This window comes from Copadichromis virginalis, linkage group LG18, assembly GCF_057382275.1.
Source record: "Copadichromis virginalis isolate Kocher_CV1m ecotype Utaka linkage group LG18, C_Virginalis_male_GT1.1, whole genome shotgun sequence".
In the NCBI taxonomy this organism is placed as follows: Eukaryota; Metazoa; Chordata; class Actinopteri; order Cichliformes; family Cichlidae; genus Copadichromis; species Copadichromis virginalis.
Genome location: NC_140635.1, coordinates 35,345,794 through 35,358,523, shown reverse-complemented (window position 1 = coordinate 35,358,523; position 12,730 = coordinate 35,345,794). Strand labels below are relative to the sequence as shown.

Below are 12,730 nucleotides of genomic sequence, written 5' to 3'. Positions count from 1 at the left end.
CGCTTCTGTCAGTCTGCCCCAGGGCAGCTGTGGCTACAACCGTAGCAGTGTGTGAATGTGAGAGTGAATGAATAGTGGTATTGTAAAGCGCTTTGGGTGCCTTGAAAAGCGCTATATAAATCCAATCCATTATTATTATTATTAAACAATTGCAACAGCATTTTGCAGATGTGTTCTAGCCCCTACAAGTACCAATCTCGTAGAGCACCCTATTAAAGTTTGACGCCTACCCAATGCCCCAGGTCGATGAGCTCCTGGACCAGTTAGCACTGCTCGCCTTTTCGCAACACTAGATTTAACTGTGGGATAATGACAGATTTCCTTGCCTCCACAGCCCAAGGAAAAGATGACCTTCTCTACTCTGTATGATTTGTATCAATTCATCACACTTGTTCGGCTTGTTTGGAGCCCCAGCCACTTTCCAGCACTTCATGGACTGGGTGCAGCATCCACACAGTGCATATGCTGGTGCCTATCTGGGTGATTTGATCATCATCAGCCATCTTACTTTTACATTTTTTTTGGGAGGGGGGAGGGTGAGGGTTCATATGGATTTTTAAAGGGACATGCAATTGTGATTTCATTATGTCATATAATGACAATAAAGCTATTCTATTCTATTCATCCACTGTGACACCTGAGTGGAGCATATGCAGTGGGTGGCTGTGGTCCTGGAGTCCCTCAGGCAGATGGGGCTTACAGTCAACCTGAAGACAAGTGCAGTTGGATGGAGGGAGGTACAGCATCTGGGGCACCAGTTGGAGAAAATCCAGTGGATGGCTGACTCCGTTCGTTATTACCTCCTGGTCTGCCCTTTCACCCTCTGAGCAGTGGGTTCACCTGTTATTCATCACACTAACTACACCTTACCTATTTCAGTAGCCGCCGGGCCTGGAGGAGAGAGCTGTGTGGTGTGAGTGAGCTGTAGGGGACAGCTTAAAAGTTGCATGTAGATTAAAGAGCAGAAAGCATTGCAAATAAAAATGACTGTCATCAAACTGCTAAGCATCAGGTCCTTCTTGCTACAGCCTCCTCTGCCACCCAACAATACTGGTTATCTATAGTCCTACCGGGGGATGATAGGACCATCCTGACTACGGAGCTGATTGGCCAGTCCTTATTTAAGGTCTGTTCCTGTTGATAAAAGTGAGCCAGCACACAAAGCTATGTGGAATATCTACATCTAGAAAATTGCATCTAATGTAATAATGCTGAAATACTTCAAAATGCACCTGTTTAGCCTACTGATGTTTCAGTATTTTCTTTACTACTAATCTTCAAGTTGATTAACCAGAAATGAATGGCATGTGTCCACAGTGGGTTTGGCTATGAGCTGACCTCTATCTTTGCATAATGGTTTTAAAACGGTGATTTGTCTCCACGTTTGTCTCCTCAGCTTGGGTCACGATTGTTCCTCTAGAGAACTAAGATACATTGTGTTGCCAGGAATTATTCACTGGTTTCTTGAAAAGGTAATGGGCAACCTCACAAAGGATTACAAATCTAGAAAGCTCTAAAAATAAAGTTTGTGATTGTGGGGTTTAGTATTGTATTTAGCAGCGTGAATGCTCACAAAGAGCTTGCATCAACACACACACACACAAACACACTTGCAGATTATACCACATTGCAAAACAGAATAACACATAAACACAAGCAGGTACTGGGGAGGTTATTTAACTAACTATCAGTTACACAGTGGAACTTTGAAGTGGGTCTACTTCTGCATACCTTATTTTTCATATTAAGCAGTGGCAGTCAGACCTTTTACTGATGTTGAGAGGGAATTACTGAGACAGGCATAACACAGTCACCTGAGGTTTTACAGGTCACTCATCTCTGTCCCTTTGAATTACAAAAAGCAGCCCAGTGCCAATCACATCAACATTTTAGATTTTTCGTTGTCAAACAATGTCTATGGTTAGGGTTAGCCTAACCCTAAATTTACTTAGCCATATGCCGGGTAGCTAAATTCAACTCATGTTGCACTCTGACATTTAGTCTGTGCAGATGGAAATTGTAATAGACATATTTCTGTTAACACTGGTGGACACTGTGTCCAGTGTTTTAATGCCAGGTATGAAATGCCTTGCATGCTCAACCATCCAAGTAAGGAAATCCCAAAAAGTTGATTCTGTTCATCTGGACGTAGCGTTTTCACTGGGAGAAACATTTCGTCACTCATCCAGGTGACTTCTTCAGTCTCAGCTGACTGCAGGTTTCCAACCTTATAAACTGTACATTTGCACAATGACTAAAAGTGGGTTGGCCAAAGACGTTTTAGATGTTTTAACCCACTTTGGCAAGGACTGCCTAAAGCTTGTACGTCTCTCCCACAAAACGCTACGTCCAGATGAACAGAATCAACTTTTGGAGATTTACTTACCTGGATGATTGAGCATGCATCAAGACTATTCAGTTATCATAGTTTGCTTCTCAAGCTTTTTGTTAGCAATATTCATATGTAACATGTCCTTAAGCCAAATTTTTAAAAACTCGTGGCGTACACTATAAGCTGTGGGCTGTGAGTATTTGAATGCTTCAAAAAAGATTGCTGTCTGGTTAACTAAGATTTTGATGTGCACGTTATGCTTACGATCACAACTTTGGAGGTCCCAGTCATGCAGCAACACGATTAATTAATGACTAGGCTTGTGTTGTGGTTAGATCATCTTTTGTCTGTTTCTGATGTCTTCATCCTGCCATAAGATGTCATTTGTTCTGCTCTTCAACATGAAATGAAATGAAGGCGCAAATAGCTAATGATATCCAACTTGACACTGAACAGCATATAGAAAAGTCATCTGCAACATTGTTCTCTGGCCATTGTGGGTCTTTGATGTAGACGTGTCTGTAGACAGGTACACTGAATGCTATGTTTGTTTATCACTTGAATATCCCAGTTCATACACTTTGGAGAATGACTGCCACCAAGAAATCTGAGTACACAACTAGTATAGTAAAAATGATCGGAAATATGATCGTATATTCGATGCAAATAATAGAAAGTGAAAATTGCACCAAACCAAGTGCTTCTTGGATGGTGTCAGATTTTCCAGCAGCACAAATCCTGCTACATATGTTTTTTTTTTAGAATGTACTGTATATATCAAGTAATTACATTAAAACATTTTCTTGCAGCACCATTAGGTAACTGCCAGACACTTCTACTCCCTGTGTGGCGTTAAATACCTCCCCAACACTTAGTTTAACACGACACTTCAAATAACAGCAAAATTAATTTATTCATCCAACAAAAAATATTGAGAAAGTCAGGGTAACTGGTAGCGAGGCAGGAAGGGAAACACTACTAAATTAAAAATGAACTCTACAAACAGGAAAGGATGTTGTTCTTCATGAGTTCATGTCATTACCTAGCATTCAGAGAGTAAGGCTGCTATTGGCTCTGCACTTACTTCTCTCTTCAACGCAAAAGGAGGATAGAGGAGGAAGAGGAGAAGGAAGAGGGAGGCTCTCCAAACCAAGAGGAAGTAAAGGAAGTAGAGGTGGGTTGGTGGGTGGCAAGAAGGTAGGTGGAAGCGTGGGAGTGGGTTGGGTGAGTGGAGGAAAGGCAGAGAGGGAAGTGGTAGAGAAGAGGAGTAGGTGGCAGTGGGGTTCTTGGGAGACAAGAGTAGTAGACTGGTGGTAGGGAGTAATGTTCCCTCTAAGGGTCTGGACACACTAGAACAAATCCATATCACCTGACTCTGAGTACATACTGCACTGTTACTAGTGAGTGTGGGGTTTTTCTTAATGTTGTTTAACAGATTGTTTTTAAGTGCTCCTATTATGTGCAAAGATAACCAGGCCCAAACCCAAATTAAGACTGCTAATGAAGTACTAAAGCAGTGACCTGCGGTTGATTTGTCTTTGGTGGTGTTCCCTATCTTCCCAATACTCACATACGCATGTGTGCTCTTTTGATTTTCTTTTAATGAACATTTTCCTGAAGTAAACTTTCTAAAGAATCGTGTTATGTTGTATATTGCTGTCCCGGTCTGCAACACATGTTTGATAGAATATTGGTTGGGACAAAAAATAAACATCAATGCCAGAGTACTTTTTGTCTTTTTAGCAGTAGATCTTCACAGTTTTCAGTCTGATTTTGAAATCCTTGTTGCTTTTTCATTGGTTTGCTTGTTTATTTACTTTTAAAGCCCAGCATGTAAATGGGTGGTGTTTGGTGTAGCTTTTAGGGGGGGTTTCTAGCTTCCACTTGTTATTGCTTTCAATGTGAAAGAAGCAAGTAACTATAGCTCTTATGTGTCCTGAACTTATCAGTATGACGATGCAGTTATCACCACTACTTGCATTTCTGTGCAAACACTCATGAAGTCAGATTTCTCAATTTACAAATAATATGTTCTAAAACACCTAATCGTATTTGTAAGAAATCAGTTTTAATTCAATAAAATGATTTAATTATTTGTATTTAAGTCATTGATTTAAAAGAAGAAAATACCAGGGTTATCTAAATATAATAGTATAAGTGGTATAAATATGATATTTTTTTACATTGTCAAAAGGTTCTCAGAGTTGTAAGCTGATGAATGTGGCGAAGCCTTCATTATTCTAGTGTGCCATCAGTTATAGTCAGTGATATTCAGTAGTACTTTCCAGTCATGTAAATCTGCAGTTTTCACTCCAACAGAACACCAAACAACATAGGAACATACAAACTCTCAAAGAACCTAAGCAATCGCTTACTAAACCCTGTCTCCTAAACTGAAACATATTTCATCCTGGGTCATGTTTCTTTCAGCTAACCTGCATGAAAGGCCCTTGCTGAAGTCCTCCATCACTGCCGTCTATTCATCATTTTGTGATGACTGGGTTTCCCATGGTAGGAGCATTCTTAAACTGTCCAGAAATATCTGTCATTAAATCTATTTTCCAGTTTATTTAAGTTAGTTTCAGTCTTTGATCACTCTACTGCTCTCCCACTTTTGAATACAAATAATCAGTCATACAGTGCCTGATTGACAGAGCACATATTATGATAATTAATTACATTATTTATTATTAAGTTAGATATCTAAGAGAAGTGTTTATGACTTGTGTGTTAATCTTTTAAGAGTTCATGAAGTCTTTGTAGTGATTTTTCTCAAAAGGGCTGTCAAGTGCCCAGTTGTTTTGGCATTGATAGAGCAAAAACCTGTCACATATCTGCTAAACTAAAAACAAACTTATGGACTCCACTTGGTTTGCCCTTGTCTACCTGGAACTGTAGGACTGGACACCACTGACTTAGAGGAAGCATTGATGGAAAAAAGTAAGTTGTGGAGAAAAGGGAATCAACAGAGGGGGGAGAAGGTGAATTGACTGGATTTGAATGGGGGTTGGGGAGGAATTATTTACCTGTAAGAAATGGCAAGCGCGCTCCTGCTGCTGACTGCCCTTAGATTTGACTAGAGCTCTATCTAGGTTTAGGTTACCGGATCCTGCGCTGGCTCGTGGCTGGTTGTGGCTGCTGTTGTTGGTGTAGACCTCTCGGGCCCTGCTCACCGTTAGGCTTGATGACCATGGCCCTTTCTTCACAAGGGGCCCGTCCACAAGACCCACTGGAAGCAAGGAGCCACTTCCTCCACCGATACCGCCACCGCTGTTATTGCTGCTACCACTAATTGGCACACATGCTGTCGACGCTGCATACTTCACATCGTTGTTGCTCCAGGAGGCTTTGAGTGCAGAATGGTGGTGTGTGTGGCCATGGTGTGCGTGGGTGTGTGTGTGCTCGTTTAGTGTGCCGTAAGGGTCCATCATGAAGTACTGCTGGGACTGCGAGGAGGAGAGACTGGGGAGGGGAGTCTGGGGGAACTTGTCTGGGTTGTTGCCGGGATACCGGCTTATTGTCATGGCAATAGGCGAGGGGGAAATGGAGGGGGAGGGTGAGGGTGGAGGTTGGTGGTGGTGAGGGTGGTAGAGACACAGCTCCCGTTCCAGGTTGTCATCTGAGCTCCAGTATCCAGAGCCTGGAGCAGATGCTGAGCCGTGGAGCTGGTGGTGGTGGTGGTGGTGGCTTCGATGCTTGGGCTCTGCTGATCTACAGCGCTCACGGCTCTTACTGCGTTTCCGATGGCGCACTCCCACTGGTGGAGTTTCACCTTCTGGGCTGGCCCTCGAGCCACCACCACCACCTCCTCCACCGCCACCACCACCACCATTAACACTCCCATTATTGGCCCCCTTGGAGGACTGTGTGTGGTGTGGCCCTTCCAATGAATGTGACTTGGTGAAGAGTTTCTGGACTGAGTGGACAAGATGGCGAATTCTCCCTGGACTGTCATTGTTGTTGTTGGCCCCCATCCCCCCACTGTGGGCCTGCACCCCTCGTTTGTATTGCAATGTATGGTAGCCATCTCTGGAAAATGATGGCTGACGTTCAAACGGGTCCACAAAGTTTGCTGGTACCCGAGTGGGTGTTTTACCCCCATAGCCTCCTCCACCTCCTCCTCCTCCACCACCACCTCCTCCTCCTCCTCCTACATATGGTACCATGGCCATACACTCATCCTTTACCTCAGGATGGTGAGATGAGGAGGTAGAGTGGCACCTCCTGGGGAAGGTTCCATATGGGACGATGCTGTTGCTGTCAGAGGGGTATGAGGTACGCTGAGCATTGTAGTAGGGCAGCTCAGCTGGATGTGGCATGGGAATGGGCACAGGCATGTCCATCTGACTGATCAAATATGGCTTGCGGTCAACATGGTGACCCAGTGGATCATATGATGGTTCATAGGAGACCACATGATGGTGACCCCGGCTACTGGACAGGCCTTTCATAACGGGGAAAGATGGGTGAATGGAAAGAAGAAGGATATGGATGAGAAATGCCAGGTAGGCCTGTGATCACAGAAGGGCTGCAGAAGACTGTCCCTGAGCAGAGAGCTACAGACTCTGAAAGAAAGGGAGAGAAGAAGCAACAAAAGATCAGTTAATAACCAGTTAAGCCACCAGGGGCTTTCTGAGCTTCCTGCTCAAAAAAGACATGCCCAAAATGAGTGGAGTGTTTCTCTGCAATTACAAACTCTGTGTAAACAATCTTGGTATCAAAACAAAGTTAACATTTGTGAGATTTCATCAGAGGTGTAAATACTACAACGGATGTTACTGTGTCAAAGTTACTGAGGCTGGAACACAGAAAAAGTAAGTAGATTTTTTTTCCTCAAGTTATTTGTTATTTTTTTTAGCATATAACCACTTTGAAAATATACTTTGGTTCACATTTAAATTCATAAAACCAGTAATCAACATATGAAAAGTGCAAAGATTTATGCTTCTGAAGTGAAACAGTGAAAAATTTTTGCGCTTTTAATAAATAAATAAATGTTCAGACGTTGTCTAGTTTGTCCAATTTTGGCACACTCTGACACCACGTGTGAATTTAAAATTTTGAGGTATTGAACAGCAGACACTATTTAAACTCAATTGCATGTCTAAAAATGCTTGTTTTTTGAATATTTTTGAAGAATTACCCACACACTCACATCCAACGGCCTATTCTGCCGTGCGCCATAGACAGTTTAAATAGGTTTTGGTGCCTTAAATTCTGAGGGGCTGTAACTTCAGCTTCTATTGGCTGATTTGCATGATTGACACCTCTTTTTAATAGTTTGAGCCAATAGAATCACTGTAATTATGCCATTTTCACATCAGTTCCAATCAGAAGTTGCAAGTCGAAAACTCCACATGACCCTAAAAGTAAGACACAATCCAGTAATGTGACTGTAACTTGGCTGAAAATGGGGATTGTTGATGTGGCTCTGATGCATTGTGTTAGCACCGCCATTATCAGTTTCTACAGCTATCGGCTATTGGTGGGGAACAGCGCAGGAAAACGCTCAGCTAAACGGCTTTCTGCTTTAGCACATATGGAAAGTTATGCATGTTTGTGGTCTTCTTTGCCACTGGTTCAATGAACTTTGGTCGGAGCGTGGTGAAACTTGCAGATTTCGAATCTGTGAGATCTCTGGTTGCTAACTAGGCAATGTCTATCCGGTTACACGAAGTCGAGTGAGTTCTTACCTCCATTGTTTGTGTTTAGTGAACTTTTGCGAAATTATGTAACTGCTCTTTAGCGTTTGGTCGTTGTAGAAATGGTTTATATGAGCTTTTAGCTGAGATTCTGAGGTTTCTGTGGATACCACACAGGTCGATATCTGCATAAAAGACCTGACGGAGGGTTAAACTGCAGTTCATCCCCTTTGCTCCCCGGTGGCCTTGGGGCTCAAGAAGAAATCCAACATAAATTATTGCTGTTTAAGCCACCAGAACTCATAAGTCCCTGTTGGAAGAACACATTTTAAGGGTTTTCAAAAAGATACTCTGAGCTAAAATTGATCACGTTTAAAGTGAGTCTAATTTTTATAGCAAACTCTCAAAGCTTTATATGTACAGAGTTTGCATATATAGAATTACTGATAGAAAAGGTAAGGGCTGAGTTCACCTTAATACACCTTACTATAGCTTATTAAACCTACCCTTTTTATATACAACATATTGCAAATGTCAACAGTTTCAGACAGTTCTAAACTTTACCAGCAGACATGACCAAAAAAAAGAAAAAAAAGACAAAACTAATTTTTCATGAACAATGATAATTATACTTTAAGTTTGAAAGAAGATTGTTTTTCTTTGTACATTACCAGTGCAATGTTGAAGACAAGTAAGTTTAAGTTTTGTAGCAAGACGGTGGGCTCATAATAATCCAGTCCATTTATAATTGTTGTAAATTTCCTCTGTACCATTTAAGCTGTATTTGTGGGGGTTTTATGTTTGTTAGTTTCTTGTTAATTTTGTAATTCTGTTTCTCTATAATGCCACAGAGTAGGTTATATATGGGACTAGGGACCAACATTGTATATATAAATAACTATTTAGATCAAACATCTCTTTAGTTTTATATGATATGGTTTTGGACATTTTTGCTTTTACACCTGTTTACATTGAGCCTTCCAACATAATATATATTCAATTAACACACAGAAATTTGGTTTCATACTCTGAATATCATTCATCATAATTTTGACTTTATTTTTTTATTTCCCTGTTACTTTATTTTGCTGTAATGTAGTGATATTTGATTTACATCAAACCATTCAATTCCCGTTCCACTGCATTTAGAAACCATTTGAACATTTTCCAGAGCAATATACAGTTTAGGGTCCAAAATCGTTGGTGTTTGGAGGAAGAAACACTACGTGCATCATGGGAAATCCCTAGCAGCCTGTGCCTATTGCAGCGCAAATAAAGGAGAATGCAGGGTTACCTGATCCTGCCACTGTTACTTTAGTTCTGTTTTAGAACCTTATAAAGTACATTTTTCTTTTTACATATATCCTCTTTTCAATTGTGATCCATGACTTTTCCACACATGACTGTTTCCTTCTGAGTTTTCTTACTGGACAGATTTTTTCCTCTTTTTTTTTTTTTTTTAATCTTGAGACATTGTTAATGAGGACAACAAAGCCCCATAGGCTCATCATTAATATAAACAGGTTACAGGTTTATTTCATTAGATCTGTCTTATGGGCAGTGATGGTTTCTGGTGTTCTGTGTCATATGACTTTACAGATACGCTGGGGTAATAATTATTTGATCATCTGCTGAATTTGTAAGGTTGCTCACTTTCAAAGGAATTATATTTTTTTATGGACAGAGACAAAATATCAACAACACAAAAACACCACATTACATAAAAGCTGTAAACTGATTTATGTTAATCTTGACTGTGAGGATGATGTTCCTTGGGCCATGCTCAGCATTTCTCTTCCTCCAAACAGGTTGAGTTGATGCTGAAAAGCCCCATTTTCTCCCAAGCCTTCTTTGAATCATTTTGATGTTCAGAGATGTTACCAATGGTGTTCTTGGTGACTGTGATCCCAACTGCCATCCTGTGTAGTTTTGGGTTGATGTGCCACCTTCATCCTCACCCCATGAGGCAAAATCTCCCTGGAGCTTCAAAATGAGGGTGATTGATGTCATTTTATATTTCTTCCGTTTCTGAATAATCGGAATTATACCACCAGCATCTCAAACCATTGATACAAAGCAAGGTACATCCATGTTTCCAAGTCGTTTACACTAGATTCTCACTGCATGATCCAAATGTTGCAGAAATCAATAGACACCAGACCAGACAAGATTTGTTTGTTTTTTGTTTTTTTCCTGTCTATACAATCCACATAGATCCACATTTTCAGATGAAAGTATTCCTTTTTTGATGAAAGTATTCCAAGATGTTAAGACAAACAGCCAAGTCATCTATTAATTGGAGGTTTGGTGGTTCTGTCCCCGTCTGATCCAGTCTGCATGCCAAACAGGGCAAGATACTAAGCCTCTGCGATGCATCCATTGGAGTATAAATGTGTGTGAATCTTAGATAGAAAGCACTTACATAGAAAGAGCATAGAAAAAAGTGCTGGTGTGAATGGATGAATGAGGCAAGTTGTGTAAAGTGTTTTGAGTGGTCAGAGAAAAGCACTATATAGGAACCAGTCCTTTTACCATTTGCTATTCTAGTATTTGTAGCTTCTAGGTCACAGATCCTCTCAGTCTCTAGCTTTAGTAGTTGCATAAGTTTGGTGTTAAGCATGCATCATATCACATAAGGTTATCATATCTAGCAGAATAATCTTTTTTAAAGGGTTCTTTAGCTGTTTAATTTCCTGCATAGGCTCATGCTTCATAGCTTTCTGTTTACTTTATTTCGCTCATCTGAGATCAGAGATTTACTCATCTCCTGCATTATTAGCTTTCTCTGTTGGGATCTTAATTTGTTTTTCTGTTGTTTTCAGTATTTTTTCAGTATTTCACTTTGTTTTGCTGGAGTAGCTGCACTTCATAGGGTTTTTGAATTTGTTTGTTTATTTGTTTTATTTAGCCCTGGGAACTGTAGTCCAAAGTAAATTTAGATCAGGCTTTTCCTTATCTAACTTCTCTTACCATAGCATCAGTAATCCTACTAAGCAGTCACATAAACATAGCTATCCCCGTGATAAGTCAGCCGAGGATTTCCAAACTGAGCTACAAGTATGTTCTCATGATAAGGGTGTCATTGACAGTGTATGACCAATTAAAAACATGCACAGCTCTACTAGTAGAAGAGGAGCATGATTTCTGACTGCCAAACTGTCATATGAATTCGATTCATATTTATTTTATTTATATAGCACAAAATTACAACAACAGTTACCTTAAGCTCCTTTTTGTTATAAGGTAAAGATCCTACAATAATTCAAAAACCTTACAATAATACTAAGACATGCACACATAATACAAGCCAAGACGCACTGAATCATCAATGTGTCTTTTAGACAAACCCCTCTGTTCTTTTAAGATTGGTCTTAAAACTTTCTTTTCTGACACAGCATTAGTCATGGCTGGATCAGGTGACCCTAAATCTTCCCTTGTGTATGTTGCATTAAGTCTAGGCTTCTGAGGGTTTCATATGATTCTGAGCATTTCTTCTTTACTCACCTTCTTTCACTTACGTTTATACACCACTCTGCATTTAAACATTAGTTATTATCATTATTATCTGGCTCTCTTTCACAGTGTATCTTTAGTCCTGTCTTCTTTCCCTCACACCAGGCTGGTCGAGGCTAATTGCTGCTTCTCCCTGAGCCCAGTTCTGCCAGAGGTTTCTTCCATTTAAAAGGGAGTTTTTCCTTCCCACTATTGCCAAAGCGCTTGCTCATAGGGGTTTTCTACTGTAGGGTCTTTACCTCATAATATAAAGCAGCTCGAGGCAACTGTTGTTGTGATTTGGTGCTATATAAATACAACTGAAGCGAATTGAAAGCGATATACTGTAGCTGTAGCAGACCACTGTGTGAAAGGCAATGAATGCATATGGATTTGTGTATGCTTTGGTTCATAACTAAAAATGTGCTAAGAAATTAACAAAGTCTGGTTAATTTGAAGCTAAGAAGAAAAGCAGTGTCAACTGTCTCAGCTGTTTGGTCATTTGGAAATTATTGTTTACTCACTGTAAATACATGCAATGTTCTCTAACTTTGAGCGCACCTGTACGTAGAGCTTGACATAGCTTCTGTCTGTAGAGCATGAACATGGCTCTACAACAGGGATTAAAAAACGCGATAAGACTGAGTCCGTCCGCTATCACGCTGTGACTGAAAGAGGACAAGGTAAAAATTACATCTGAAATGTTTGTAATAATACAGCAAATTGATTGGGTCTTTTGAACATCCTTTGCCTTATAAATTAGAGGGGTAGTGCCAGAGCTGGGGGCAGACTGGCCACTTGAGATAACTTGAATATTTCCCAATGACCTGAGGGTAACTTGCTTTCCGTGAACAGTCAGCTTGATTAGGAAACAGTTTATGACCCACACTGAATGCCCACATCAAACGGGGAAATTTATAATTGATAACCAAACAAAGATGCAGTTCATACATTTCAGCAATGACCAGCATTCTACCAAGAGCGTCGCAAAATTTGCAGCTGAAAAGGGGAATGAGTAATGTGTGTGTAAAACCTGCACTTACACTAGTATTTCTCTCTGAAAGCCAAGTGCTTGTTCATACTGCATACACGAGAGGAGGCTGAAGAAGCTATGCTCATGATGTAAGGGTTAGACAGAAACTGCTAGAACTGTGTGTGGTTCTGAGAAGTGAGGCTTATTTATGCATCTCTCCTTATTAGAGGAGAAATGCATTGTTTAAAAACTATTCCTCCATATAAAAATGATATGTGTGTAACAGCTGAC

At 40.5% G+C, this 12,730-nt stretch overlaps 1 protein-coding gene across 2 annotated transcripts in view; it reads right to left on the bottom strand.

Moving 5' to 3' along the window:
• Window positions 1-12,730, bottom strand: part of LOC146688394 (disks large-associated protein 1-like) — a 166,405-nt gene that overhangs the window by 66,907 nt on the left and 86,768 nt on the right. Inside the window, exon 3 of one of the 2 annotated variants that reach the window (XM_085438640.1) lies at window positions 5,359-6,897. In XM_085438640.1, coding sequence (XP_085294766.1) covers window positions 5,359-6,783 — 1,425 coding nt within the window. In that variant the 5' untranslated portion in view covers window positions 6,784-6,897. The remainder of the gene's footprint in view (window positions 1-5,358; window positions 6,898-12,730) is intronic. The other variant, XM_085438639.1, reaches the window with a different exon arrangement.